Source organism: Bactrocera neohumeralis, chromosome 2 (assembly GCF_024586455.1).
Source record: "Bactrocera neohumeralis isolate Rockhampton chromosome 2, APGP_CSIRO_Bneo_wtdbg2-racon-allhic-juicebox.fasta_v2, whole genome shotgun sequence".
In the NCBI taxonomy this organism is placed as follows: domain Eukaryota; kingdom Metazoa; phylum Arthropoda; class Insecta; order Diptera; family Tephritidae; genus Bactrocera; species Bactrocera neohumeralis.
The window spans coordinates 13182216-13200687 of record NC_065919.1 but is presented as its reverse complement, the minus strand read 5'-3'; the positions used below and the strand labels follow the sequence as shown (position 1 = coordinate 13200687).

The window sequence follows — 18472 nt, the reverse complement described above, 5'->3', positions numbered from 1 at the left end:
TCAAATTCGATCTTTGTCCATTCAATTCGTATCGTTTACTGACGTCAGAATAACAAATAAAATGTGTAAAACTTGCAAAACTGTCCTTATCAACTTCAATTTGCGCCTATAATCTTATCTGTGTTCCCTATTTACACAAAAATGTCGTGTATACCAATAATTTTTAGTATGCCAATTTGTGGGCTCACAAGCAATTCTAATAATTTTATAATTTAGATTATTTAACGCATTATTTAATATTTGAGAGATATCGCTCATATATTTTTTATTTGGCAAATAAATTTCATATTAAGAAAGTGATCCAGGAAAGCGTCATTTCATCTTGAACTTACAATAAGTCCAGAATAATTTCAATTTTTACTTTCCTTACTTCCAAATAATAACTTTTCCCAATATCTAAATTTTATGTTTTTCGTTTTGCTATAATCTCTTCATTGTCCAAAATATAAGGCCGTTCTACTTTTCTGTTCAGTTAAAAAAAAAAAAAACAGTTACACATTATAAGTCGAGTTCGATGGCAATCCTATATTTCGTCGAAGTATTCATTCGAAAATGTTGAAATACTAAATTTTCATTTTAAAATTATTCTTTTTTTGATATTTCATAACTTTTTCATGCAATGTTCAAAAGCATGCATGAAGCTATACGATGAGTAATCACAACGACCAACCACTACACACGAAATACCACCACCGGCGCACTGTGTTCATTAAATGATAAAATTCCGCTTTTTTTTATTTGTTATTTCAAATAAAATATCTGTTAAAAATTATTAATTTGAAATTTTTTGAAACAGTTTGTATTTTGTCGTTATCCTATAAATAATTAAAGAATAGTTATTGTTGTTTTTATTTGTTGCTAGCAACAACAAGCTGCTAGCATTGTTACTGAATTTCAGGCTTACAAAGTTGGTTCAGACGCGCTTATAAAATATATTGAAATATATACTTACACACATATGTATATGTATGTATATGCACATATATATTATTCGAGTATGTACCTACATATGTATATCCATCGGCAGTCAATAAAACTTGCTACGTTATTTCAATTTCAATTTTACTACTTTTTTATATACATATAGTATTTTATAAAAAATATATATATTTGTTGTTATTTTTTATTTTTTTTGCTGCATCGCTGCTGTCATTTGTTTGGTATAATTGACTTTCCCATGTTGTTGTTGTTGTCGCGGTTTTTATCGTTAGTCATTTAGCGGCTGCGGGTTGGTGGTTGTTCAGCATTAACTCGCGCGCTGGTGGTTGTTAACATTCAACAATTCGTTTGAGCCGTGTGTAAGCCGCAACACCGAATCAGTCTCTAAACGTGGCCCAAACGTGGTAGTACTTACATAGCGGTCTTCGGCGATAGTACATGCGTAGCGACAACGCGGAAGAAAGCGAATCGCGCGTAGCGCAAGTTAATAACGTTAAATTATTTAAATATTCCGAACGGAACGCATGCGCACAAATGTGAAATTGCGTGCAAAGCAAACAAGAAAATTAAATGTGTGAATTATTTAAAAACTGCTATGAGAAATGTGGTTGCAATAGTGAGAAAATTTAACTGACTGTTTGAAAATAGTTTTTCTTAATTAAAAATATATTTAAATATAATAAAATAGAAAAATTAATTTTTCAAAAAATATAATAATTTAAAAATTAACAGAAAATTTAAATTTAAAAAAAAAAAAAAAAATGAATGTGTAAGTTTAATTTTATCAAAAAGAAATAAGTGTTTATATTTTTTGCTTCGTCTAATGTGTTAAAAATGAACGCGTAGTTCTAATGCCATAATACAAGCTAACACAAAACATATTTATATGATTAATCACGCTTACGAGTGCATTAAGTTATGTGCTTCGCCCTGGCACTTTTTGCTAAAAAAATTAAAAAAAAAATACCACAATATGCAATTAACAACAGTGTTTTCTAATAAAGTGTGTAAATCCCTAAAAATTAAAAATTAAAAAATTAATGTACAAAAAAAAATAATATAAATATTTGTGTATATATGTAAATATATATATTTTTTTTAAACTTGTTTGGCGCTGCGCAAAATCTTTAAGATTAACACTTAAAAAAAATTGGCTCGCGTTTTCCACGACATTGCCTTCGTAAGCTGGACCTAAAATTAAAATAAAACAACAAATGTTAAATAAAAACTTTTTAACCATCTATATTTGACATGCACAAATTTATCGATTTTAAATAATTGTTTTATATCGATAGTTTTATCAATAGTTTTAACACAGATATATATTTTTCTTTAATATACAATAGTTTTTGTCATTTATCGAAAATCGTTTTATATCGATAATTTTAAACAAATATATGCTTTTTATACAATAGTTTTTGTCGTTTATCGATATTCGGCACTTTGTCGTTAGTGTTTAAATTAAACTCTTCAAATTTATTTTTGTATTTTTTTCCAAGTATATCCGCAAAAAAATTTTCAAGTTCAGATTTATATGCGTTTGAAATCTGATAATGGTGATTTTGCATTTTTTTCGATTATTTTTTGACATCAAATTTATCGATTTTAAATAATCGTTTTATATCGATAATTTTACACAAATATATGCTTTTCACTATTAAATTTTATACATTTAAAAATGATGTTTGTCAATATTCGGCAATTAGCTTTTATTAGTAAGTTTAAATTCCACAATCATATTAAATTTATTTTTGTATTTGGGAAAAAATTCCAAGTTCATATCCGGTTCAAAATAATTTTCAAGTTCTTCGTTTATATAATTGTATTGTTTGACAACCAATATTTTCAATTATAAATAATCGATTATTTAACGATATTTTTTAACATAAAATTTATCGATTTTAACTAAGCGTTTTGTATCGATAATTTTATCGCAAATATATGCTTTTCTATATTAAGATTTAAATTTATCATAATTGATTTTTATCAATATTCGGCAATTAGCCATTATTAGTAAGTTTAAATTCCTCAATCATATTCAATTTATTTTTGTATTTGTGAAAAAAATTCAGATTCATATCCGGTTCAAAATAATAATCGGAATTTGGAATTTTTTCAATTTTGTAATTGTGTTTTTTGACATATCAATACTTTCGATTACAAATAATCGATTATTTTTCGATATTTTTAACATCACATTTTTCGATTTTAAATAATCGTTTTATATCGATAATTTTACACAAATATATGCTTTTCAGTATTAAAATTTAAATATATTAAAAATGATTTTTATCAATATTCGGCAATTAGCCGTTATTAGTAAGTTTAAACTCCTCAATCATATTCGATTGATTTTTGTAATTGCAAAAAATTTTAGATTCATTAAATTAATAATCGTAATTTTTAATTTCTTCGTTTACATATTTGTACTGTTTGACATCAATATTTTTGATTATAAATTATCGATTATTTATCGATATTTTTTGATTAATAGACTAAAAAAACTAATAAAAAATTTAAAAAACTAATAATAAAATCAGTCAAATGATGGAATGAAAAATATATGCATTCTTCGATATTTAATTGTTTTATACAGAATGTTATAACTAACGGTAATTTACCTTAATTATGGAATTGATATTAAGATTTATTGAAATTGCAACAATAAATTAATATTACCTATATACAAAATATTTTCAATCAATAATACCATTCATAATTCAAAAGAATTCCAATTCAACTACCACAAAATATTTCTTCGAATAAACACTTCGTTGCAACAATAACTGAAAAATTATAAGCAAACCAAATTGTGTACAAAATCTTGTAATGAAAAATTGCATTCCAAATATTGCGCAAACCGTGACGTTGGCACATTAATTGCTCAACGGAAAAACTATGCATCACGGGATCCTACACACACATAATTCTCCGTTAATAATTAAATAAAAATCACAATATTTTTCAATGAATTCCTTATGTTTTATTGTGCGAATGAAAATAGTTGAATGAGAAGCGATTTCTGCTTAATACCAAAATCACAAACACTGCTGCATATTTATTTGTGGAATGTGCAAAAACGCACAATCGTTGTTGCTAGAACACTGATGCCCTGCGTGATGCCCTGGGTGATGCCACCAACGCAACACCGATGCTCTGGTGATAATTAGCACCGATTAGTATATTAGCGGTCATAAACAATGAGTGCGCTACAAACGTGGGCTAATATTTATTTATTTTGATTTTGTGGTTCGGTAACAGCACGCAGCATAGACATTCCAAAAATACCAAAAACGGAGTGCAGAATAACAAATACTCAAAAGGCAGGTGTAAAATATTTCCCAAAAAAACATTTACGAAAAGTAAATAAAGATACAGGCGAACGAGCGCGCAAATTTACGCGAGTGTTGAAAGTGAAAATCATTTTGAAAAGCGCAAAAAATAAAAAACGAAGACATATACATATACATATAAGTACACATATATTTAATATATAAATTTATTTTGCTAGTTGCAAAAAATGACATCTGCACATACATACTATGTTTTGAAACGCACTTCTTCGATTTTCTTTTAATACGTTTTTTTTTTATAAAATAAAGCGCCTTATGTGCCGATGTGGAGCGGCGTCTATCAAAACACAACGCTTCCTCATTTGTTGTCAATAAACAACACTCAACGGCTATTAAAAAGTGAAAACGTTTTAAAAATAAACTCAAAATACACCAACTACATAAATAGTGATAACATAGACGCCTAAAAACAAACAAACACACACACATGCATATACAAGAAAACCATAACATTAATTTGCAATAAATTCGCGTAAACGCTCAACGCTTGAACGTAAAATCGTTACGGCTACGCCACGCACCACGCAACGCGTCTGGCAGAAATTCTTCGAATTCCATTGGATTTTAATTATATTTTGTTGAAAGTTTTTATTTTATAGCATTTAAAAATTTAATTTTTTTTCTTCGAAAAAATAATTTTGTTTGGAAAATTTTCTTGCATGTCATGGCTATGGCTGGCGGGAAGCATTTCCAATGTGCAATTAAATGAAATTATATGCAATCGCCCAAAAGATTTAGGCAGTAAGTTATGCGCGTTCGAGGGTCAGTTGAGCATTTCAATTGCGAAAAATTCTGCATCAACATTGCAATTAGACGTATTTAAGTGTAGTGTGGGTGCTCAATAAGTACGGACATAAATACACATTCAATCAGCCTTGCAGCTGCACACATACATAAGTACGTACATATATACATACTTGTATGTATGCGGCTGTACAGCAATGCCCAGCATGAATGTGTAGTTTATTTTCAGCTCACTTATTAATCGCAAATTTTATGAAAATTTTATTGAGGTTTGTTTTTGCTTTTTTTTTTTTTTTTCAATGATGTTGCGAATGCGGTAATCTTTTTCAAATTCTTTCATTGCAAATATTCAAAGTTAAAAATTATTATTATTTTTTAGGTCAGATTCAGGTAATTTTTGAAGTGCTGGAAAAAAACAAATTCATATTGTGTAGTCGAAAAAGTATTTTCGTATTTCTAATCAAATTTTAACTTAATTCTTTTATATTTATACTAATAAATAAATAAGTACCATTTTGGTCGACCACTTTTTTTTTAATTGAAATTTGGGGTTATGGATAGTTCCAGAGAAGTCTATAATGAATACTCTCTAAAAATTTCAAGTAAATCGGTCCAGTAGAACTTGATAAATCGAGGCTATCGTTTGGAACTATGTATATGTTTTAAAAAAGACAATTTCGTGCAAAACGCGTTTAAAGTTTCGCGGAAAGCCGAACCAGTTTGGTTGGCCGATCCAGAAAAATACCTACATCTCCGAAAATAATTTAAATGTGGAGAAGTCTTTTTGTAGACATATTTTTGAATAGTTAAACTTTGAAAATATAAAAAAACACGATTTTTTTAAGACTAGAATACCCTCTTAAATATGTATGTAATTGAAAATTTCATGTACAAAGGTTTTTTAAAGTAAAAGTATTCGCTGCAGCCTTTTTCTGCCATGAACAGGGCGTATTAAGTTGACCACGAAGTTTGTAACACCCATGTAAACACGTCGAAGACACTATAAAGTTTATATATATACAAGTATGAATGATAAAGGTGGCAAGCTAAGTCGATTTCGTCGACACGAGGGGGTCTGTATATGCGCGAACTCGTCCATAAGTTTTTGAGATATTGACCTGAAGTTTTGCATATGTCCTTTTCTCCGCAAGCAGCTCTTTATTTCTTGAAACCGGCGATATCGGAGCACTATAAGATATAGCTATCATACAAACTGATCGTGTTCGTGTAAGGAAAACTTTTTTATTTGATATCTATAAATTGGGCATAGATTATTGTCCAAGATAACACTAAAATCTAGTGAATAGTTATGCGTTTTTTATGAAAATGAAATACTAATTTTCATTAAGAAAGTAAAAATAAAATATTGTTGAAAGAATTAAGTATTAGCTTTTTACACATCTTGAGCACCTTTCTGGGAATTTGTGGATACCATGCCAATAGAAATTTTCGCCTTTTGAAGCAAACCAATCAGACACCCAATTTTCGACTTCTGCGTGGGAATCAAAGTGCTGCTCAGCCAAAGCGTGTCCCATCGATGAAAACAAATGGTAATAGAAAGGGGCCAAGTCTGTTGAATACGCGTGTGGTGTGGCAGCTCCCAGTTGTTGTGATAGCGGCAGCATTCTGCCGAGTTGACAGTCCTTGGCGGGTAAAACAAACCGGGTGCGTTCCGGTTACGTCGGAATATGTCGTGGGAACGGCCAAGTACTTTTAATGTAACCTGAACCGATTTTGCTTTGTGTGCAAGTGTATTGTCGTGTAACAAAATTACTCAGCTGTGTCTTCTGGCCCATTATTCTGGACGTTTTTCGATCAATGCACGGCTCAAATTGATCATTTGTTGTTTGTAGCGATTAGTACACTCAGTCCTTTTTTTACGCGATTTTTGGTTCTGCCACTAATCGCGTAAAAAAAAATCGCGTAAAAATGGTTAGTTTTCCAATATTAACTGACGAATTGGTTCCGAATATAAAAAATATCGCGTATAACAGAATATACGCGCAAAAAAATTTCAAAAACAATACAATAAGTTTTTTCAGACTTATGATTTATTCATTCATAGCAAAATAAAAAATACAAAACAAAAACCATATATAAAAGAGAAGAAAATAGAAAATAGGTAGATTTATTGAAAAAACCGTTGAATGCTGTTTAATCACTGTCATTATCCGTAGTGGAAATTATTCTTAGCCGCTTATTTTGATGGCCGGCACTGATATCACTAGAATTTGTATCAGAATCAATAGTAAGAACTATGGATTGATGTTCTGATTGACGTAGCATCTCCGACTGAGTTTGCACCATAAATTCAGTTAATTTTGTTTGAATGCTTCTTTTTGGACCCAATAAATTCCGATGTAGTTCTTTATATCTTAACATGCAGAGACTCAATTCGTTTTGAAAAATTCGTGCACGTTCGGCATCAGTATCATTTGCTACAAAATAATTTTCCAATTCTACTGCAAGTTTAAGAGCAAGCAAAAAACGAAAAAAAGCAATCGCGTTAAAGTGAGAAATTCGCGTAAAAAAAGGAATTTGCGCTGCAAAAATAACCGCGTTAAAGTGAAATAGCGTAAAAAGAAATCGCGTAAAAAAGGACTGAGTATTCGCAGTTTCACGAGGTTTTAGAAGCTCATGATATACCAACATGCCTTCTGATCCAACCAAACACAGAGCGTTGCCTTCCTACCGAATCGATCTGTTTTTGCAGTCGTTGTTGATGGTTGTCGCGGATTAACCTATGATTTTTACCGCTTAGAATTCTTAAAATAAATCCATTTTTCATCGCCAGTGATCATTCGATACAAAACTGATTTTCTTTCATGCCTTTGAAGCAAATTTTCCCAAGTGTTTTTTCGGTTTTGCATTTGTCTTGCATTCAATTCATGTGACACTCATTTTCCACACTTTTGGATCTTACCCTTAGCTTTCAAACGGCCTGAAATTGTTGGTTGTGCTACATTTAACATGGCTGTCTTTTGCTTTTGACTCAAAGTATCATCTTCACCCAATATCTTCAAATTTTTTTGGCGATCTTCCACGTTCTTCATTTCTTATATTAAAATTATTATCTCTGCACCGTTGCAACCATCTTTTGCATGTCGCTTCTGATATAGCATGATCACCATATGCCTCGTCAAGCATTTGCAGCACTTTTCTTCAAATGGAAACAAAAAATTATTGGTTTCCGCAAATCATCACTTTTCGTTACAAAATTTGACATTTTCAATACAATAAAAAATATGAAAATGTTTATTCAATGAATGTTGACTGATGTCACGCCAAAAGCACGCAACAAATGTTCACTACCAACACATTTGTCTCTCACTTCATACCGCTACACCTCGTGTTGCTATAATAAATGCGCCTGTGAAGGGTATTTATAGCTTCGATGTAGCCGAATTAATTTTTTTTTCGCCAATTTTTTTTTTAGCAAATAATAAGTTTATAGCCATAAGATCGTTGATTTTCGCTTAAACGTAAAGAAATTCCCGGTATTATATTGATAATTTCCGAATTTCACAGAATTGCCTGCCAAAGCATATGATGCAATACAATCAACAACACATTATCTACTTAATTATTATACAAGCACATGTGTACTCGTATATATACATATATGGGCATGGAAACTAACAATTCAGCAAACATAGTCTGACGCCTAGTATTTGCAGTTGTTTGTCAATGTGTATCTATTTATTTACATGCAAACATACATGGTTACATACATACATAGTAGCCTGGAAATTAGTCACATTTATTGACACACCATTTTTTCGTTATGCCTCCACGCTGTTTCACCTCCCGAGCTATGCCCCGAACGTGCTGTTGTGCATTAATTGTCACTTTCGTAATCAAAAAATGGAAATTTTTAATTTATTCAAGTCACTGTAAGCTTGCACTGGTCGCTTCTTCCTTTACGACTGACAAGTTGCTTATCCACTTACTTATAGTTGTAACATTTTATTATGTATTCCTATTCAATTTTCTTAGACATTTCAACTGTCATAAAGGGTTTTTTTTTACACATGCACACACCCACGCTTAACAATTATTCGTGACGTAAATTGCATTAGCTTTTAGTATTTCAAAATTCCCAAACCTGTTTCTTGTTACTATAGGCATCAAGTAAACCCCATTTACCTGCACGATCAGTAAGAACTGGGCACGACTTCGTCTACCCTGACGTTTCAGCGATTCGTCATTCATTTTTGTGTGTTGCCATATGCCATCAACGGCTATTGCAATGTACTATGTAAGTTTGTATACGTATGTATGTCACTGGCACTGCATAATGTCGCCTGACACCTTCTGCCACCTGCACGGGGCCTAACATCTGAATGTCAAGAAAACAAAACTCTCTGCTATGTACATACATATATAAAACGTATGTTCTAGGCCTTTGTATGTATATTATATATATTATGTGTGTTTGTACACATACGGGTACCTAAATTTCACTGTCACGATAACCAAGTAATTGAGAAAATATTTTCCATAATTCGTTTGTAGTCAATGAAAAATGCGCATTTATTTATTTAGTTTGTTATTTGTTGATTTAGATAAGCTTTGCTTTGATATGAATGAACTTGACGCTATTTGCGTATATTATTTTCGCATGCCATAATGAAGCTTTTATACAATTGTTCTATTTTTAAAAATCGACTAATATTGTTGCGATTGAGGGACTTTAAAATATTAATACCAATATTAGATTTCGATCACAAGTTTTTATGTTCTACTATGCATCTTTTCTCGCTTATTTGTGTTTCGAAAACTGCAAAATGGCAAATAGATCGTCGTCACGCCACTGTTGCAAAAGATTAGATCTCTAGGAACAAGCGATGCGTTACCTTCAATCAAAACTTTTTGAGTGAATGGCTATTGGACAGTATCCAGTAAGGACCCGTACGATTGCGACAAAATTAACTCCGCTAAAGGCAATTAGTTCAGGCGATCTCTTGCGTTGTACTCTTGGCCAAAAGGATCTCGCAGTCGCACAGGAGCTGGTCGTCAACCAGCGCCTGCTAAGCGAACGCAGATCCAACTCGGTCCCATTCCGATCGGCTGGCAACTGCAGCCAACAATTTAGCTATGATCCGGCACCCAAAATGAGTCTGATGATAAAGTAGCTTGATGCTTTTTCTAGTGTGGATAAACATTCCTTGACAGTTAGCGAGCCAGCGCTAGTATTGCCGCTCTGCTGTCGGAATGAATAGTCACCACCCTGAAAGAGAGGCTGCAGTTCACAGCAGTACGTCTATCGCCATCTTAATAGCAGCCACTTCTGCTTGAAAAAATCAACCTTCCCAACCAGCTTTGGCTCATCCGCGAAAAAGTAAAGTTTTATACGATCTCTTAAGGAAATAATCTTTGATCCACACCGAATGATCTAGTTCTAGTTATATAATTGTATTTAGTCGGCAGCAGCTTTATGGAGCCGATAGCTGCTGTCCTAAAGATTTTTGAATATCATTGGTGTATATATATTATTGTGAGAAAAAAATAGTAAGACTTTTTATTTTTAAATTACGCGCGAAAGTCCATTCGTCGAAATATTTTTTTTCTAGCTTGGTATGACTGTCAATAAAATAAAATAAATTTGTGCTTAAGAATCGACGATTTAATAATCAGAGATCTTACCGGAACCATTGGAATATCGGAAGGATCAGTGAAAACCATTTTGAAAGTTCATTTGTGCCTAAGAAAAGTGAAAACACGATTGGTTCCAAAATGTCACACTTTTTTCAACAAACATCGTCCCGATAACGATGGGTAAACAATGCTTTCCGACTACCATGATGTCATGAAACATATTATTACTGGCGATGAGTCTTGGATCAATACTACGACCCGAAAACAGACAATGAATCAGCCGAAAATTGTGGTAAAGATGAGCCGAAGCCGGAAAAATAATGTCAAAGCTAGTCAAAAATTAAGGTTAAGCTCACAGTTTTCTTCGATTATCGAAGTGTGTTGCACTCCAGATTCATTCCGACCGGCCAAGCTGTCAACAAGGCATACTATTTGAGTGTTATGCGTCATTTCCGCGAGCTTATTCGTAAAAAAAGGCCAGAATAATGGGCTGACAACTCTTGCTTTTTGCACACGATAATACACCGTCGCATACTGCATTGATTCTTCGTGAGTTTTTCGCGAAATTTTCAACCAATTTCGTGCCCCAACCACCGTATTCGCCTGTTTTAGCTCCACGTGAATTCTGGCTATACAGCAAACTGAAACGACTACTCCCGGGAAACCGTTTTTAGTAAATTGGAGCCTTTAAACATAAATCGCTCCACGCATTGAAGGCCATTCCGGAAATTGACTTTAACAACTGTTTCGAGAATTGGAAGAAACGTTGGCACAAGTCTTTTGGGACCAAGGGGCATTACATTGAGGGAGACGACATAAATTTTGAAGAATAAATTAAAATTTCTAAAACAATGAACAAAGTCTTACTATTTTTTGCTCATAGTAGTAAGAGTACATACATACATACATAAAATGATCTACATTTATCTAAACTTTCCAGTTGTAACAATCTCTGCTACTCAGCTGCCCTTCTCAGAATTGCACGGTGGTTTTCCGTTTAAGAATTTTTCCAAATTGCTAAATTTTCATTCATAGAATAGCAATAAATGAAAATTCATTGAATCCATACATATTGAAAATTTGTTTTAACGATAATTTGCGTCTTTTGTTAAACATTTCGGAATAATAATTGAATTATGCATAATTTGTCGAATGTAAATACAGACAGCTGTTCGCTTACGCTCCAACTGCTGCCGAACATTGTTGTAGCAACAGGGGATTGAATTAGAAAATTAGTATGTAAAGTTGGTATTAAGACCCAACTGGATCTATTGATTCGTTGATTTGTATTATATTATTACGAAATCATATATCAAGCAGGGAATAAGCCAGATTGTGGTAAAATATCAAAGCAATTTTCTTTGTTATACACTCGTATTTACGACTAGTGTGATTTCTTATTACTTAGCTATCTCTTTATGGATATTCAAAATAAGATCATAAAATTCTTGATTTTACGCATTCATGCTTGAAATTCATATGGCATCAGTATGACTAAGTTTTGAAGTGACAAATAAATACGATCATATATAGTGATGCATGATCGGTGAAGATCGTGCTGAAAAGCACGTTTGCTCTCCTCTACAAATGCTACTACTACACAGTGCAGTTAATGGGTGAAATGAACTTAAAACTGCAGTTTATGCAGATCACGTATCCCTAGCGGGTGTGTATTATACACATCCATACGTTTATGTGCACAGGCTTAAAGTCTTACAAATATATAGGGTTTTTCAATAAGAGCGCTAAAAAGAAGCATTCGATGCCATTATATATGGAACTCGATTTCTTTTGATTTTGCATGGCCACCACAGGTACACTTGCAGAAGTCCAGACGCCGAACCAAATTTTCGACGGTTTTCAAGCATAAATCGGCCGATACTGCTACAATTTCACGTTCGATATTCTTATGAAGTTAATCAATCGTCGCTGGCTTGTTGGCATAGACCATAGACTTGACGTAACCCCACAGGAAATAGTCTAATGGCGTCAAATCGCACGACGGAGGCGGCTAATTGACTGAATTATTTCGTGAGATAACACGTTCACCAAACTTTGTTCGATTGTGACATTAGCTGTGTGGCTTGTGGCGCCGTCCTGTTGGAACCACATATTGTCCAAGTCCATATCATCCAATTCGGGCCAAAAATATTCGGTTACCATTGAGCGGTAGCGATTCCTATTCACAGTAACGTACCGGTCTTAGTCTTCACGGAAGAAGTACGGCCCAATAACGCCGCCGGCCCATAAACTGCACCAAACCGTATTTTTCGGAATGTAATGGTGGCTCATGAATAAAGAATTTCATTGATATCCTAAACCGTTTGTTTTTTATTAAAAAAGGCGAGGCCACTGACTTCGAATTTCAGAAGTGAATTTTAATATTCGCGACTCGTTGGTAGATCGTATATCTTTCCATAATGAAATAGCAAAACTTACGGAAGAGAAATGTCTAAAAGACGGGAAAAAATTTGGCATCGTTTGCTGTCCCTATCGATTTACTTTTGTAGTGCGGCATTGAAAAACCCTTTAAAAGGGAAAAAGTGTTTGCTTTTGCTCTTGAGGATTTACACTTCTATGCCCATATTCCAGCGTTATTATTCTGATTTTCAACGTAATTCATTTGCAAAGCAATTAATTTCTTGAGTATCGTTCTGTTTTTTTTTTTTTCTAATTACGACTAATATGAACATAATCACATAACAATATACGCCATAACCTAGGCACTTATCGGAATTTATTGTAAATACTCGTACACAATTGCGGCGCCGATCTCCACCTGATTTCGGAGAAAGGTGTGAAGCAAATTCCTAGTGAGGAACGATCCAATCGAGCGATCTGTTGAGCTTTCGTGTTCATTGGATTGGTAGGCCGGTGTGTGTAGATGCTAGGGGGCAGGTAACCAGCCGGAGAATTTACTTAAATTGCTGTGCAGCAGCAAAGAATTCAGTTTAATGCTGGCGAGCAGTGCGTGCGTAACATAGCAAAACTTTGCAGAGCGGAAAACTGATAAATAATCTTAAAACCTAAAAAAGTAGCAGTACTTGAACGAATTTATTGCAAATTAAAAGTTATACAATAGTTGCCATAGCAACTTATTACAAAATACAACTCACAAAATAATTGAAATTAAATTCTTAAAACAGCCACGAAATACACAATATAAACTATGTTTGAGACAAATCAGTTTGAAGTTAAAAATGACGCATTTGAAAACGGTAAATTGTGCAAAAATTTAGAGATCGTTTCAAAACACGAGCCTAAAGATTCAAAACACCAAAGACATAGCAAAAATACTGCATTAAAAAACGCTACAAAAACAAAGCATAATAAAAATAATATCAACTCTCAAGAAACTATAACTAAGAATAAAAAAAATTATATAAACTCTCAAGAAACAATAACAGAGAATTTAAAAAATAATAATAACAAACAACAACATATACAAAACGTGCAACAAAACCAAAAACTCCACGAGAAACTACTCAAACACACACCAACAACAAAGCCCAACAACATTGCCAATATGGTCGAACGGTTTGTTGAAACACTCAGTCAAATTAATGATTCGGCTGTCTTCGATGCCAGCTTCGAGATCAAACACCTGCCGGAGACACCACAACGTCTGCTGCGGCATCGCTGTGTCACCGAAGTGGATCGTGAGAGCCTTGCACGCTTCGTACGTAACTTTGAGGCGCGCCAACAACACCACCAACAGCAGGTGCAACAGCAAGATCAACAAGAACAGACGCAAACACAGAATACGTGCCGCCGCAACAGCAGTAGCGCGCGCACAACACCAAAGAGTTCCCCATATCTGTGTCGCAAAGCAAAAGCGCTCTACCAGAATGTCTTCAACGGCGGCAATACGAGTCAGCAAAGCAGTCGTAGTAATTCACCGTGGCTGCGCGGCGCCAACACACCAGACACACAATCTACACACTCCGATTTGGGTTCGGCCGATAGTCAAACGCACTTGGATGAACTGGCTGCTGCAGAGCTAATGCCAGCGCCAAAGGAGCAAAAGTCTAAATGTTGCAGCCATTTTCAGCGCTCACAATCCGAACGCTCCAGCTATCGTTCAGCGGTCAAAGTATTGCAGTTTTTCTCCGGCAAAAAGAAGTGCAAATCAAATAAAACGAAAGCGGTTGCTGCAACAACAGTTACGTCGTCGTCGTCACCACTACCGTTACGCGCAACAGCGCTCGGCTGTCAACCGCTACCGCAATCCGATGTGGAAGACAATATCGAAGACGACTACTACTTTGAGGGCGTGCATGTTGAAGACTATGATGATAATGATGTTGTGCTTGCTGATATAGCGGCGGCACAGCAAGAGCAAGATGAGCATGATGACGGTATTTCTTCGGCCAGCTCGAATATCACACAATCCAGCGGTCGCAGTCAGAATCACACACCAGACTCCTCATTTGAATTGCACTCACCGCTGGTGCCCACCTTCAAGGTCACACCGCCACAGCACACCAAAGGTTGTCGCAATCCCGCCTATGAATTGGCGCGCTTCCTGCGCGGCTCCTTCCATGCCAAACGCGCCTCAGTTACGAAGTTGCGGCGCTCCATCAGTGATCCCGATACATTTGAACAAATTGATTTTACGCAACCGCCGACATGTCAACGCCGTAAAAACAGCAGCAACAGCAACAACCAAACCATAAAAGGTGTAAAATCAGCGGAAATAGCAAGCTTAGCCGCCGAGTCAGCACAGACCATACGCGTGAGTCACATCTAACTACTCATCTACTTCTACTCCCACAATACCACTCTCCTGCATACACCCCTAAACCCGTTATGCGCCATATACTAGCTCTATTGTGCATAGTATTGTTCAACTTTTAAGGTTTTACGACTTAGTTGTCAACTAAAATGGGTTGGAGGCGTGCACCAGAAGCCACAATGCCGTATTTTCCATTTTCCCCTACGCACACCAACATATGGACATATTTGTTAATTTATTATTGGCGCATATCGGTTTACTCTACTATAATTAAGTTTGTTTTGTTGTAATTTGATAATAGGAAATATGAAATTTTCCAAATAACGGTATACGTATGCATTAGTGTAACGATTATGCCACGCGACACGCCGCCCCATATGGTGTCGTACAGTCATTATTACATATACATACATAGTACATAAGCATGCGTGCATTGCTAGCTGCTTTTTCTGATATTGACTTCAACAAATAATACAAATACTCTAGTAATTAAAATACCTTTAAGTGTATAAGTTTGTAAGCAAAGTGTAAGTGTGTTAGTCGTATGAGATTTATAAATTTCACAGAAATTTAAGCTTTTCTCTAGAATTGCTTAAATTCTAATAACTAAATAAACATTTGTTAAAATTATGGATACAACAACAGCTGTTCTTGATTCATATAAATATTAATGGTTTTTTAAATTCTTCGAAATTCTCTCACATCGTCGCAATACTTTTAGATCAACAGCAAGCGAGTAGTTTCTGCTTCCTTTAATAAACCATTTGGAGAAAACTTTTTAGTACTTTGCGCATGATTGCTCGTTGGCTGAGCGATGCATGGCACACCGATAATTTATTGAAAGTACTATTGTCGACTTGAAACTATGGATTGTCTCTGTAATGCGGTTGAGTGTGTTACGTCTTCAGTTAATTTCATTTTATCAACTGATTGCTTGCTCGTTTAAAATTTAATTAGTTGTTCTATGGTTTCTATGGTCTGAAAGTGGCCAGTTCACTTTACTATTGGATCTATCAACTGAGAGACGATAATTTTGGTTTTCTAAATTTTCCTGATTTTCGTTCAATTTTTTTTTTGTAAAAATTTCATTTCAAATTATCAAGTGTACAAATTTTTTTTTTCGTTATGTTTGATGTGTTTCCCTTATAAAAATTAAAATAAATTTTTCAATATAAGCTGGCGGATTCCATACGGTTGAAAACATCATCTTTCGTTGTAATAATCACATATATTCTCATAAAAATAATGGTCCATATCAAGAGAGTTACAAAAACCATTTTCCTAACTAGTATTCTACATATACTTGTAGTCTTCCAAAATTGAGTAAACGAAAATAACGCCAACTTAGCACTACACAGTTCGCGGCCTAAGCAACTTCTAATAACCGATGTTTAGCTTTATCGATATTTTTAGCAGGATCGCCAGTTGGAATTGTTTAATTGTACACTGGTTCTAGAGTAGAAAATTTACATCTAACACAGTTTTTAAGTCGAAGTTTTATAAACATCAATATATTCCGTTTAAAATTATCGCTCTGCACAAGCAAGTATATCGATTTTATTTTGTTTTGCTCCACCTCATTTAACTACTTAATATTCCACAGCAATGTGCTTTTTTCTACCACTTTCGATTCAAATAACGCGATATCTGACTTCCGAATATGGCACGCAAGTCCAAACGTTTAGCGTTTCACACAAATTTGGCTTTAGTGAATTTCTTACTTGGGAGCTAACGCTTTTTGATTATAAATTTACTAAATAAATATTATGTAAACGCGTGTCACAGGAAATTAAAAACCGCGGCTGCGTCTTATGGTCAAAAGTCCAATTTTGGGCAACTATTAGAAATGTTGTCATTCCAAACTTTCTGCTGGCTTATTTCTGTTTAAGACTGACGTATAAAAAAAAATAGTCTTAAAGGCGTTAAATTGATCTTGGTGGCCAACTGCCCATGCACCCGAAAAATGCACTGTTTGGTGTGGTTTGTACGCTGGTGGAATTTTAAACCGTAATTTTTTTCAAACTGTTGGACGCAACGTTACGGTGAATGGCGATCGCTATCGTTCGATGCTAACAAACTTTTTGTTGCCAACAATGGACGAACTGCACTTGGTTGACATGTGGTTTCACCAAGATGGCGCTACATGCCACACAGCTCGCGATTCTATGGCCATTTTGAGGGAAAACTTCGGAGAACAATTCATCTCAAGAAATGGACCCGTAAGTTGGCCACCAAGATCATGCGATTGAACGCCTTTAGACTATTTTTTTGTGGGGCTACGTCAAGCTCACAGAAATAAGCCCAACTATTCCAGCTTTGAAGATCATTTGAAGAAATTCCGGGTCCGTAAAATGCTCGAAAAAGTCATCGCCAAAAATATGTTTTCAATGGACCATCTAAGACGGTAGTCGGAAATATTGTTTTAATGAAATTATCGAAAAAAGTGTGTGATTTGGGAACCAATCGTTCTTTCAAATTTCTCAGAACCGATGAATTTTGCAAATTTTATCAAAAAAGTTTATTCACCCGATATAATATAACTTTCCCCGGAGCAGTCGTTTGTGTTTGCTGAATAGCCAGAAGTCACACGGAGCTAAATCAGGCGAATACGGTGATTGCGGCACGATATTGATTGAAAATTTGGCGAAAAACTCACGAAGAATCAATGCAGTATGCAACGGTGTATTATCGTGGTGCAAAAACCAAGAATTGTCGGCCCATAATTACGGCTTCTTTTTCCAAGGCTCCAAGACTCATCGCCAGTAATAATATGTTTCATGACATCCTGGTGGTAGGAAAGCATTGGTTAACAGGCGTTGTAGGGACGCTGCTTTTCGAAAAAATTTCATTTGTCTTAGTCCCAATTAATCTTTCAAAATGTTTTTTCACTGATCCTTCCAATATTCCAACGATACCAATAAGATCTCTGACTGTTAATCGTCGATTCTCAAGCACCAATTCCTTTATTTTATTGACGTGTTTATCATCAATTGATGATGATGGCCGTCCTGGACGTGGGCGAACCTCAAAATTTAATGAAACTTCACTTGCACTTTATATACTTCAGAAAAACAAGCGTATACTGAACACTAATGATTATTTT

The 18472-nt window shown here is 34.6% G+C and overlaps 1 protein-coding gene and 1 long non-coding RNA gene across 3 annotated transcripts in view; both read left to right on the top strand.

Moving 5' to 3' along the window:
* The window catches only part of LOC126767651 (uncharacterized), a 232017-nt gene that overhangs the window by 137667 nt on the left and 75878 nt on the right, over positions 1–18472 (top strand). The gene's annotated exons all lie outside the window — the stretch shown is intronic.
* Positions 1–18472, top strand: part of LOC126767647 (regulator of G-protein signaling loco) — a 56658-nt gene that overhangs the window by 13037 nt on the left and 25149 nt on the right. Inside the window, exons 3-4 of one of the 2 annotated variants that reach the window (XM_050485125.1) lie at positions 5471–5486; positions 13799–15369. The exons of the other annotated variant lie outside the window; for it this stretch is intronic. Coding sequence (XP_050341082.1) covers positions 5471–5486; positions 13799–15369 — 1587 coding nt within the window. The remainder of the gene's footprint in view (positions 1–5470; positions 5487–13798; positions 15370–18472) is intronic. 2 annotated transcript variants of the gene reach the window in all.